General features: G+C 40.6%; 1 protein-coding gene across 1 annotated transcript in view; it reads right to left on the bottom strand.

The window, feature by feature from the left end:
- The window catches only part of LOC131232320 (C-terminal binding protein AN-like), a 31,221-nt gene extending 22,715 nt beyond the window's left edge, over positions 1–8,506 (bottom strand). The window contains exon 1 of the mRNA XM_058228556.1: positions 7,446–8,506. Coding sequence (XP_058084539.1) covers positions 7,446–8,204 — 759 coding nt within the window. The 5' untranslated portion in view covers positions 8,205–8,506. The remainder of the gene's footprint in view (positions 1–7,445) is intronic.
- Between the last annotated feature and the right edge of the window lie 5,552 nt (positions 8,507–14,058).

Genomic DNA, 14,058 nt, shown 5'->3' with positions numbered 1-14,058 from the left:
AACTCCATGTTAAAATCCCACAAACTTAATCATACCCATCTGGTTAGTGCCCTACAAAAATATAGTAGATTTATTATTATTATTATTATTTTTTATTTTTTATTTTTTTTAAGACACAAGGTGTCTCCACCTCTTTTGAAGTAAGACTAATCCCTGCGGATACACGCAATCACCAACAACCACGTATCGGGTAATGCCAATGAGGGGAATCGAACCCACACCTATAAGGAGCAAACCCACGGTAACGGCCACTCGCCCAAACCTCGTTGGGTGGTAGAAAATAAGATTGTTTAAGGACTGAAGTGTGGGATTTTGAAAAACTAGGATTGCCTATAGGTGTGCCTTTATAGAAATAGGTGATCCATAATAGGTCTCACTAGATGGAGGGTCCTGATTGCGATATTTGGGTTTTTCAGCGTACCACCATACCATATCTCAGCTCTGTGGATATATGTGGCAAACTAGCAAGATGCAACCAAGAAGAGCAGCATTTTGGACCCCAGCATCTAGATGAGATGGCACAAAATCTATCTGGTGAGTTCATCATGCAACCACACATTTAGGAAACAGCAGAAAGTTTAAAAGACTTGGCACAATGTTTCACATTCAATGAACACGTGGCATGCCTGATAAATGGACTAACCTGATATTTACACCAATTAGTCTTCAAGATGGGGCACACCTGATGCATGGCGTGGATGGTTATGGGGTTCCAATGCTCGTTCCAAGTTGGTAACAGTAGGGATGCATAACATCAGAAAGGCATACCTCTCTGAAGAAGGGCATAATTGGAAAAGAGAACTCAACTACAAGATTGGAACTTTCCTATGGACTGCAGGGGGCGTTCCCGGCGGCTTTACAAAAAGTAGGGTGTTTAGTAGAATTAATAATAAAAGCACAGGCAGTGAATCCCAGTAATCAACCTTAGGAGGGACTACTTCTTCATTACAATTTTTCATCAGCTTCATTAAGCCCATGAGTTTTCAATCAAGTCAACCGATCCTCTCTCGTGACCTTAATGACGGATTTGCAAGTTTAGTTTATTGATTGATACTCATCAACGGAACATGAGCAGAAAGAGCATAAAAATTCAAGGACTTACCAATCAGCATCACAAATTAATCAAAAGGAATGGGAATCAAGAGAAGGAAGAAAACAATGATCCATCCAACAATTCTCATGGTAGCTTTACAGTCTTGCAAAGCTAGCCCCAATTTCTCCAGATTTTAACAATACCTGACCATCCTCATCTTCCTCTTTTAGGCGAGTCACTTTCCTCTGGCAAGGCAAGCCTATCTATTATCAAAATAGAATGGGGCTTGGCTTTTCACCTTACAATTAATCACATGAAATTTATGTTTTGTTCCTCTTGTTTCGCAACAAAATCCCAACACTAAATTTTCTCCAATCGTTTACAATAACTCCCAAAATTGAAATTGATGCAGATCGTGTGGCAAGTAGCTATCTGGGGGCAGTGAGATCGAACAACCCAGGGGTGATGATCGATAGGCCACCCAAGACACAAAAGCCACGTGAACAGGCAGATCCCTAGTATGCGGAAATAGATTTCTTGAAAAAAAAAAAAAAAGCCTTTCTTGGAAACAGCATCCTCAGTAAGAGATTCCATTTCTCATGCTTGGGTGAGAAGATTTTGATTATGCGGAATATGCCTTGATGAGTGATCACAACCTTCCAAATCTCTTCTCAAAAGGATGAGTATTCACACGGAAAGATTGTAGAGGTGAAAGGGAGAGAGGAGAGGGTAGGGTGGAGGGTGATCTCCAAGGCTCAAGGGGCGTTTGTGAAGGGTAGACAATTAGTGCTCTTATTGCCCACGAATGTATTGATTCCTGTAAAAGGAAAGGAAAGAAGGGCATCACTTGCAAGTTCGACGTGGAGAAGGCATGCGATCATGTGGATTGGGAGTTTCTTGATTATATGCTAATGCAGTTGGGGTGTGGTGACAAATGGAGGAACTGGATGCAAGTATGTATTCAATCGGAAAAATTCTCGATTATGGTTACTGGAGCTCTGAAAGGATATTTTTCATCCTTTAGAGGGTTGCGACAAGGTGATCCATTATCTCCTTACTTATTTGTGGTGGTGATGGAGGTTTTTGGGAGGATGGTAGACCAAGGGGAGTTAGTGGGTGTAGTGGAAAGTTTCCAAGTGGATAACTCAGGGTTCCAAATCTCACAATTGCAATACGCAGATGACATATTACTCTTATGCGAGGCAGAAGATGGGAAAGTATATAATCTGGGACAATAATTCATTGTTTCGAGGGTATTTCGAGATTAAAAGTCAATTTGGCCAAAAGTGAAATGTTAGGGGTTCGTCTCTCAGTAGAGGAAATTAATGGCTTTGCAGTTCGGTTCAGAAATAGCTCTGGTTCCTTTCCATCTCCATATCTAGGGCTTCTCTTATGCATTGGGAAGCCGGCTAAGCATTTGTGGGGGACAATAATTTTTTTTTGAAAGATTGTGGGACACAATAATTGAAAGATTTCTTAGAAAACTTTCATTATGGAGGGATAAACATCTTTCTTTGGGTGGTAGGCTCTCTCTGATCAAATCGACAATATCCAATCTTCCAGTTTACTTTATGTCCACATCCAAATGTCCAAAATTAGTGTTGGCTAAACTAGACAAGATCAGACGAGATTTCTTATGGAAAGACATCAAAGATAATCATAAATTCCATATGCCAAATTGGGAAGAAGTGTACAAACCGACAACTCAAGGAGGTGCAGGATTGTGCAATCTTGAGGTAATGAACAAGGCATTGTTGGGAAAGTGGGTTTGGAGGTTTGGAGTAGAGGAAGGAAGCTTGTGGCGACAAGTAGTGGGTAGAAAATACGATGTTGGGGAAGGGGGTAGATGGACTAAAGAGTCTTCTTTGCATAGGGCCTCCTCATTATGGAAGTCAGTGTTCTTTCATAAAAGTGCAAAATTTGGGGTTCTCACTTGGGAATGGTAGGAAGATCCGGTTTTGGTCAGATGTGTAGGTTGGGAACATGGTGTGCCGTAAAGGTCATTACGTAAAGGTAACGGTGGCAACCGTTACACATTACGGGGTCATAATGGTCATAAAAGCCGCTATGGAAAAAATGACATGTACGCCCCCTTTAAGGGTCGTAACAGCCCCATAATGGTCTGTTATGGGGTAGATAGAAGTTTTTCAGATTTTTCTTTTCGACATTACGAGGTAGATACAGGGTTTTCGGGGCAGGGAGTGTTAATAAAAAAAGAAACCGTAACGGCCGTTACAAGGGCCGTAGCAGCCGGACCCGTATCGCCATACACGCGAATGTGTTCGTAGAAAAGTGTTTTTCCATTCAAGGTGAAGAAGCAATTTGGGCTCTTCTATACAAAAGAAACCTTAATGATGAAGAGGAGGAGTTTCTAAGGCTTTTGGCTCTCTTGCCATCTAGGCTCCCAACTATTTCGAAGGAAGCTTCGATTGTGTGGCTCATTGACAAATCTAGAAAGTTCTCCATAAAGTATCTTTACAAGGAATTAGGGGGGTATGCACAGCAGGGTGAATGTCCCACAACTCATGTTTGGTTTTATGGAGTGTCATCCAAGGTAGCAGCATTTGCGTGGTTGGTGGGCAGAAAGAAGGTTCTCACTGTCGATAACTTACAAAAGCATGGAATGATAATTCCAAATGTATGTTTTTTTTTTTTTTAACAACAGCATGTCCCCACCCCTTCAAGGCGAGACTATTCCCTATGGATGCACGCAATCAACTGCCAACCACATGCATCGGGCAATCCACGGGGAGGGGACTCGAACTCGTGTATGTGGGGAGCAAACCCACGACAGAAGTCGTTCTCCCAAACTGTGACGGGTTCCAAATGTATGCTTGTTATGCTCCAATAATGCAGAGTCTGTGGACCACTTATTCATTCATTGTCCTTTCGTATATTCGATTTGGAGCGGCTTTCTCTCACTTTTCGGAATCCAAAGGGTTTTCCCAAGTTCAGTTGATCAACTCTTCTTGGCTTGGCAGGGGTCAAAAGTTGAGAAACGAGTTTGGTTCTTATGTTTATTAGCCAGGCTGTGGACCATTTGGCTGGAAAGAAATAGCTTATGCTTTAAAAATCATAGGTGCAGTCCTCCAGTAGTTCTCAAAAGGGCTAGGCAAGAGGTTATAGAATGGACACATGCAGTTAATATTTTAGATGTTGCGCAGTTTCCAGTGTTTCAGTTCGAGTTGTAAGTTATGTTCTTTCTTGTTTTTATCTTTCTTTGTATTTTTTAGCTTTAGATCTTTTTTAATAAAATTTGTTATCATTGTTTCAAAAAAATGACATATTTTTTCAGTTTCTTAGATTATAAACAATTTCTTTGGCATTCTAGAACACTAAATTTCACAAATCCACTAATGTCAACAATGATGAAACAACTACTAGGATGCCCTAGAAAATATCCAATAAGTATCCATTACCAATATCGTTATCATTTGGGTATGTAGAAGTATCTCTGTATCATAGCAATCTGGGCAAATGAAGCCTTACTTTTGTTTTGAATAATGCAATCAATGGTGGCAACTTGAGATTGCCCTTCCCCATCCTAAGAAATACAGGTTAAAGAAACTAGCAAAAGGTAGATACATGTTGGATTGGTCACGGACAGGCAGGATGCTACTAATAACTTCAAAACTGAGACAGATCATGTGACAACAAAGAAAGACAAAATAAAATTAGGATCTGGCCACTATCTCCAAGACAATTGATGTCAACATTACAATCTCAAAACTCAGCTAAAAGCTCACACTTCAAGCCATGCTCCTGCTCCTGCTCCTGTTCAATAAGCTTTTACACGTGCTAACATTTTTTGAAGCTTCCATGATCCCGCAACTCAATCCCCTCCTACTTCCTCCACAATTTGTTTTGTTGTTTTTTTGGAAAGATGATGCATTTTATTAAGGCCAGAGGCCAACAAAGAAAGAAAGAACACAGAGGAAAAGGAACAGATTAAAAAATAAAAATAAAAAATAAAAAAAAGAGCAGAGAAAAATACAACCCAACCAGGAAAAAGCATCAATACTCCCACTCAGATAAGAAACAAAAGGCCTGACAGAACACCCTATTAGCTGAACTTTGCTGGTTCCGAGATACCCTGTTGTTTCTCTAAAATCAGAGGGACCACAGCAGAGCCAAGGGAGGAAGCAAGTCTCCATTTGTGGGGGAGAGGGGCAACCACCTGAGTGATGCAACCAAATGGCCACACGTGCCGATGGATCAAGATTCGAAGAAAAGGCCCACATCTCATGAGAGCACAATCCGCACGTGTGTACAAGAAAATGACCACATTCCTTTTTTAGTCATCATCACTTTCCATTTTTTTCAAATTTCTAGATTAGGAAATCTGCTCTTTCTTTCGTATCTTTATTTTTAGACAGGGAATAATCTTAAATATTTTCTTATCTAAGTATCTTCTTATTTTAGAAAGCTTTGTTACTTAGGTGCTTTCCTATTTCATAGATTCTTATTTTAGATATTTTCTTAAATATAGAAAGCTTTGTTACTTGGGAGCTTTCCTATTTCATAGATTTTTAGATTTCATATCTTTTATTATAGATTGTAAAGTTGATTATAAATAGGACTTCTATCCTGTGGAATAAGACAACTTGATCAATATTCTCTTTATGAAATTTTCTTCTTTTCTCTATGGTGGATGTTGAAGGGGGGAAAAGTGATCTCTAGTTCTAGACTAGAGGACTGTTGAGCTTGCTCACAGTTATAAAAAGCTTTGTTACTTAGGAGTTTTCCTATTTCATAGATTTTCAGATTTCATATCTTTTATTACAGATTGTAAGGTTGATTATAAATAGGACTTCTGTCCTATGGAATAAGACAACTTGATCAATATTCTCTTTATGAAATTTTCTTCTTTTCTCTATGGTGGCTGTTGAAGGGGGGAAAAGTAATCTCTAGTTCTAGACTAGAGGACTGTTGAGCTTGCTCACAGTCTTGCGTTGTGATCTCTAGCATCCTGCTAGAGGATTGTTGGATCTTTTCCACAATCTCTTTATTTTCTTATTGATTTATTTGCTTTCCCTTTCGGGTTTGCATTACCGAGTCTCCGTGCAAACACTAGAAAAGGGCTTCAATCGACTGAGGCAATACCCAATACAGGCCGAGCGATTGGAGAATGTTGGACCAAACAATCATGGAAAAAGAACAATGGATGAAGAGGTGATCCACTGATTCTTTTATAGAGAGGCATAAGAAGCACACGTTGGGGAGCATCAAGCCTCTTTTCTGGAAGTTATCGACTGTCAAGATCCTCCTCCTGCCGATCATTTTAGGTCATGATCCACTGGAGCTTTAGATTTGCCCCATTTTTTTAGCTCATGCCCTAAAATGATCTAAAAAAATGGATGGATGGTGTGGATATAACACATACATCACAATGGGGCCACAGAACTTTACCACGTCAACAAACCACCGTGGTGTGTTAAACCACGTAATCCATCAGGAGCAATACCTAGTTACAAGGATCATGCAACTAAGTCTCTACATCATCATATTGTCAAGATTCATGATGAAAGTTATGGCAAAAGTTTCACAGCAGCTAGCAACTTGGCACAACCCTCCACCTTTATCCAGGCCTGGGTCCGCCAATGAGAATGCAAAATATATAACCCTTTTGCCTAACAAGCATATGTGAATGTGCTAAAAATGGGAAATCACAAGGAAGAGCCAGAAGAGGAGAGCCCTAGGATGCCACCAGGAATATCTCTGCTAGAAAAGAGAAAAACCAAAGTGTGGAATAGACCTAGAACATGGTAAGCCATCTTCATCTAAACTGCAACATCAACCATTTTGCCTTTAGTGCATCTATATCCATCGGCAACCCCTACAACATGAGGCAATCTTTAAAGGCTTGGTATTGATGATCGCCAAATAATCCCACTTCAAACAGTTGGCATCCGAAATCAAATCAACTAGGTGCAATCGTCGAACCTTGATGTGGATTCCCATCAATTGCGGTTTTTATTTGAAATAATCATTGCAAGATATTCATTGTTTTGTATGTGGACATATTAAACTTTTTTATTTTTTGGAATCTTAGTTCTTTGCCATTTGCTCGTTTATTATTTATTTTGTGGAGAAGCTTCTCATATCTATATTTTTGCAGATAGCTATATAAAAGACAAAATGCCTGCCATGATTCACCACTGAACAATTATATTAAAAAATAAAAAATTAATAAGAATACATTCAAAAATTAATATTCATTGAAGATGAAATTTCTCATAAATTAATCCTTCCAAAAAAATTCTTATAAATTATAATTCGTATTGGCATTAATTAGCGAATCGATCAAAAAAATCTAATTAAGGAAAGAAGCGACATTGTTATTAAAGAATTTTTTATTTTATTTTTTTTTTAAAGGAAAAAGAGATTGATTGAAGTTCAGTTGTCTTCTTACCTCTAACGTACGGTTGCGAAGAAAGCCATTGATGCTCCTATACTCTCTTCCCGTTTCTTCATCCTCCGGTATAGAGTCGAGAGTCGTTTGCCTCAGAGGCTTCCGCCGTGGACTCAAATGAATCGTCTTCGTCAGAATCAGGGGGAATCCAGAGCAGCAACCAGCGACATACACCTCAATGGAGGGCGAGGAAATCCCGAGCTTAGGCTGGCAGAATGCGGAGGATCCTGTTGTGAGCGACGCTGCGGAGTAGCAATCCATACTCCACCCGGTCTTTGAATCATTATCCAGGCCCTGATGATGGTGATGATCAAACCCGACACCGCCGTTCTTCCACGAGGGCTCCATCCTCTCGAGCGACCCGCAGAGGATCAGATCCTCCTTCTCGAACACCTCGAAATCGACGGCCCCAGTTACACGGACGTTGTCGGTGCTGACGTAGGTGACCTCCGAGGACTCCTTGTCGATGCGATCGCGGCGGAGGGTGAGGGACGCGGTCTCGGCGGTGGGGATACGGGAGCCGTTGATCTCAAGGGCCGCTCCGACCTCGCGGCCGAGGTGGGAGAGGGTGAGGAGGTTGGGAACGGCGTCAACGGCACAGGGGGTGATCCTGACGTAGAAAAGGCGGATCTCGAACCAGGACGAAGGAGGAGAGCCCGCGCCATTCATCAAACGGTAGACAGGCGACGACAAAGGAGAATTCGAGTTCTTCTTCGGCAGGCATATCGACAGGGGTTCCTTCGGATCTGGAAAATCCATCGCGACCGGATGCGAAGATCTTCCTTAGGAAATTGAATTCATCGCCCTCCTATCACTTGCATTTTCGATCTCGCTCTGGTTTCCGGAGGAAACATATGCAGAAATGGAAGAGAAGATGGATAGAGAGAGAAAGATTAGGGTTTTTCTCTACGTTTGGATTGTATTTCTAAAATTCTAGTACGAGGGTTTGAGACGGACGGGGGGTTGAAGGAGGAGAGGAGGGTGGGCGAGTCAAGAGGGGAAAAAAGGTCAGGCGAGACCGAAGGGAGAGGGAACGGATCCGTAACTCCCTTCGATGGAACTCACTCGGTTTTAATGGGATTTTCTGCCGCGTAATCCTGGCCGTTGAGATGAGACAGCACAGCAGAAGAGATTCGCTACTATACATCCCCACCAATTGCAATCGGTTGCATCGGGATGTTAAAGGATGAATTAGGGAACTCTTCAATGATCTAAACCGTTTATAAGATGGGCCATATCTTGGATGAGAAATTCCCAAGAAAAAAAAATGATTTAAATATTACAAACCTTTGATTATTCAATGGCTAAAACAGACCGTCAAAAGGAATAGCTTTGAATGATCGAACGGTTGAAATTTTCCAATCTTTTAGCTTTTATGGTTTGTCTGTCGTCCATCCAAGGTGAGGCCCACCATGTACATGGTTTGATTCATGTGATTATGACCTCATCTAAAGGCTAATGGCGCGATGTAGATGCTGTAACAGTACGTTGGGATGTACTTTAGCTAACCTACGCAGAAGAAAGGTTCTATTTTCCGCCTGCTGTGGGACACAAGACACAGACGCGCAAACTCCAAGCGCCAACGGACCGCACGTGCCAAGGCGAGTGTGGGATCCGGGACGCTTATTTTAGAAGTTCTCGGATTGGACGTGTCATTTTTTAGAGAAGAAGAAGCTGGCCCACCCATCATGAAGGAAGCATGTATATTCGACATTGATTAGCATTTCTGGCCATCTATTTCGTTGTACGTGTGGCCCACCTGTGGTCTACTTTTCTTATTCTTTTGGCTTAGTGAACTTTCACCGTAAAGCTTACTTTATGAACGTTCGAGATCCAAACCATGAGCTAAGTGGATACGTTTGATGCGTCCATGCTTGGCGCTTCAAGATGAGCGGCTGGATTAGCATTCCTCGACTCCTATACAAGCACTATGCCTGATGAGATATTTTGGCAGGCGGCCTGCGTCCTGCATGAGCCTGGACGAACTCGGTCCAGGCAGGGGCTCTGTGGGGCCCACCGTAATGTATGGGTTTTACCCGTGCAGTTCATCCATCCAAAATGAGGCAGATCCAAGGCTCAAGTAGACCACACAATAGGAATTGAACATCCACCGTTAAAAACATTTTGGAAGCCAAATAAGTTTTAATCAAGATGATATTTGTGTTTTCCCTTCATCCAGATACATGTGACCTTATGAACGGTTTGGATGGAAAATAAGCATTAGGATGGGTTCTAGGAAATTTTCAACGGTGGGTGTCATTATCACTGCTGCTTCCTATGGTGTGTTCCACTTGATTCATGAATCTACCTCATTTTTGGGTTCATAATCTGAAATAATCTGGAAAAATGGATAGACGGCATGGATAAAATCCATACACCATGGTGGGCCCCACAGAACCCCAACCTGGACCGAATCCATCCACATGGGGCAGGAAGCAATCCGCTTTCGATAGTTTGTCAACTCATGCGTGGGATTCGCCCACTCACACGCGCATTCACACGGAAGCGGATTGGCTGGTGTACCTCACACCAGCTATATAGCTGCTGCAGGTACGTGTCGCTCGAAGACGGGCACTGACGCTCCTCCAGCTCCGAGTTGTACGAACGGTTCAGAGGAGATCAAAGTTACATGGGCCTCAAAGTGATGTATTTATTATATCCACGCGGTTCATTTATTTGTAGAGTTCATTTTAGGCATTATCAAAAAGATGAAACATATTCAAAGATCATTTGGACCACACCACAAATAGCAGTGGAGATAATGATTTTCACCGTTAAACAATTCGTAGGCCCACCATAAAGTTTATTTTCCATCCAATCTGTTCATGAGGTCAGAAAGACCCGAATGAAGAGGAAATTTTTTTTTATATTGATCCAAAACTTCTGTGACCAATGGTAGACGTTCAATCTCACACTGCTTTTAACAGTGTGGTCCACTTGTATTTACCTCTGTCTTATTTTTCCTCTCAAGCCTTGAGACGATCTCGTCAAACGGATGGAACGTTTGGATATAAAACATATCACATGACGTCAATGCATCTACTTCCAATTCACACGCTGCACACGTGCTAAGCTGGCCAGCGCGTCAGAAATTTCTTAGCACATAGTGCAGCTACACCACAAGGGCGTGTCTGGCCGGTTGCATTAGGTGGAATTAGAAAGGATGGAAGTTTAAGGTAATGATGTATATTGTCGGTGGTCCACCATCAATCCGCTCATGGAAGTGGACGGTTCAAAACAGACCTGCCAACAGTCCACGTTCAATGATTTTCCTGTGGCGAGGGGACCGGGGTCGGATGGGAATTTCCTACTATGCTTGATAACGAACTCGGTGGCGACCCCTCCAGTAGTGGGATCTCCGTACTAGCCGGTGCTGTGTACACACCATAACGTATCATTATGTGTTTTATCCACTCCGTACGTCCATTTTACTAGCTCACTTCAGTGGTGATTGAACGCTCGCGGTTAAAAAAACATTAGGAGGCCCACTGTAATGTTTATTTGCCATTCAACTTGTTGAGTAGGTCACACAGACATAAATGAGGGGTAAACACAAAAATCAACTTGATCCAATACTTTCATGGCCCATGATTTTTTTTCTTTTTTATTTTTATAATAGGCATTCAATCACCATTGTTTCTTATGGTGTGGTCTAGCGGATATTTAGACCCGCATCATTGTTGGGCGTTATGCCCTAGAATGAATTGGGCAAATGGACACCTCATGCATAAAACACATATATCATATTAGGCCCATGGAGCTTTTTTCTAGCACCGACGCTAAAACACCATGATCTATAGCTCAAGTGATAGACAGAGTGAAAGATACCTCGTTTCAACACTGAGGTCTTGCTTTCGATTCCCTAGTGGGGGTGGCTAACAATAATATGTGAACTGACAACGGGGTGTACTAACCAGCTAACAAAATAAAAATAAAAAAGCACCGACGCTGATACTAACCTCACACTAAAGGGGTTAGGACTGAATTTAGTGTTTAACCTCTAAAGAATGTAAGAGAATATGTATATCTTCAATTAGATCTTGAAATGCTTATATAGAGTGATGAATCATAAAGAAGTTGACATGAACTCAATGAATTGGAGCTTAAATGAGGAAAATAAGAGTTATCCACATAGAGGTTCTAAAACCATCAAAAACCCATCTTTTTTGTAAATGTCTAAATGTCTATTTTATGGAAAAAGTACTTTAATGGATCTATAATAGCTAATTATCGATTCGAACGGTGAGTCTATCATTTGATCGACTCGAATAAACATAAATTGATGGAATTGTTGATTTAATTGATGTGTCTGAATTTATGTTATTTTGGTTGTTGGACACTTTTTGGTACTTTTGATTGAATAGACAATATATATTGATCGAATCAACTAGAATTGATAAAGTAGTCAAATCAATCGACGGATCTCTGATTTATGCTAATTTTGTTTCCTTACCATCAGTAGCTCTAAATCTCTTTAAGCTTTTGTAAACTTATTCATAATTAAGTCTTAGGCTTGGGATGATGAATAAAATGTTTTCCTATTAAAGTGAATCATCTAAAGACAGGTTGTTTTAAAACTAAAGGAATATAGGGCTAAGTTCACCAAGGCACCTTAATTTATCTGAATCTTTACGCCTTGATGATGTAAGTCTTCAGATGTCTTTATCTTCTAATAGGGCTCAACTGACTCAAGACACATACACACACATTATTGACCAAGCGATACACTTACAAGCATGACATTGAGAAACATTACACTCAACAATAGAACGAAGTTGCAGAACATATGAACCATATGTTTATATATTGTGCTAGGAACATGCTAAGTTCGGCTAGGCTCGAGCAGTGTTTTTTAGTAGCAACCATTAATGCGGCTTGTTAATTGCTAAATCGTTTTCATACGACCATACTTGATTGTAAGATTTTTGAATTGGTGTATTTTAAAAAACCTATTAATTATTCGTTCCTTCATATTTTTTGTTGTGACACTTATGTATAAAATTCCAAAAAGCATAGTACTAAGTTAGATGTGAGGTCTAAAAAGTGTATTTTTCTTTGCTATGCAGATGGAACAAATGGGTATAGATTGTGAGACCCTACCATCCACAAGTTAACAATTAACAAAGATATGATTTTTAATAAAGATTTATTGCAGGAAGATATATAATTGTCGAGCTCAGAGTTACAAGAGATAATTGAATTAGAATCTTCAAACAAATTAGCCACATGATTCAGAAGATCAACAAGTTGATAATATCGTTAAAGATGAAGTTGATAAAGAGCATGCAAAGGAGATACCGGGTGTTGAAAATCAAAGTAATCATGGTTAATCGAAGAAAGTTTTCTGTTTAACTCAAGAATTATGTTACGGCTTATACTTGCATGATAGAAGAGTATTATGAGTATTATTCATACCGAGAGGCATGTAAATCTATGAATGCTAGCTAATAGAGAGTGTTTATAGAGGATAAGATGAAAGCTCTACATAATGATAAAACTTGAGAATTGCTTAAATTACCCAAAGGGTATGAGGTTATTGGTTGTATATGAGTTTACAAGTTGAAAAAATAAATTTAAATGGCGTTATAGCCATTATATGCTATCTAAACCTTTAATAATGCAAATATCAACATAAACCTTGGCTTTTGGCCTTACCAAAGCTTCAAGAGTGGTCTTTCCTGTTTCCACTTGAGCTTTATATGAATTAATTTTTGAAATAATTTCTTAACATGATCCGGCGCAATTGATGTATACCGTGCATGTCATATTAGCATTGTGGTGGTTCGATGTGGATTTTTCTTACATGGGCCCATTGATAATCCCATGCCACCTTTTCTCGTATGTCTATCATCCTCTAGAATGCATATGTAGGTGAATCTCTATTTGGAACCAACTATCCCATTAGTTGTAAGATATTCGATTATCATCCCATTCTCTTATTACCTTGGCACTTTTAATAGGAAGATCATTACAAGGTAACCAATTTAGGAATTGAAGAAGATCTACTTCAAAGATCGGGGGTGTAAGACCCGTATCCTATTTCGTACTATTCCGTCGACTGCCGCGATCATTCCCGTCGAATTCCGGCAACCTGCGACGTATAACCAATGTTTGCGTGCGATCATAAGTCGAATCCCATAGATTTGAGTCGGCTTAATCCGAGACTTATATCATTATGACCGCACCGTCGCCGCGGTTCTAACGCCGTGACTCATGCACCGATGCGATACTTTGGCCGGAAGATGTGGGCCGACGTTTATTTCGAAGAAAACACCACGCGTTGCAATCCCAAGAGAATCTCTACAACATGTCAAATCAATCCCATCAATCAATCACTTCATGTCAAGTACACATCACCTTTCACCCCATCCTCAAGCAACCACCAAGTCAACTCTCTCACACCCTCTCTCTTACACACCCATACATGTCAAGTACACCATCACCTCACCCATCACTCACATCCATCACTCTCTCTCCTTACAACTCTCTCTCTCTCTCTCTCTCTCTCTCTCTCTCTCTCTCTTATTTCTCAACACAACTCCCAAGCTAGCAAGAGGTGCACACGTCCAAGACTTCTCATGGAGAGAAAAATATGAATTGCGTGGCCCACCTT

Source organism: Magnolia sinica, chromosome 18 (assembly GCF_029962835.1).
Source record: "Magnolia sinica isolate HGM2019 chromosome 18, MsV1, whole genome shotgun sequence".
Taxonomy (NCBI): Eukaryota; Viridiplantae; Streptophyta; class Magnoliopsida; order Magnoliales; family Magnoliaceae; genus Magnolia; species Magnolia sinica.
This window is presented reverse-complemented; position numbering and strand designations above follow the sequence as displayed.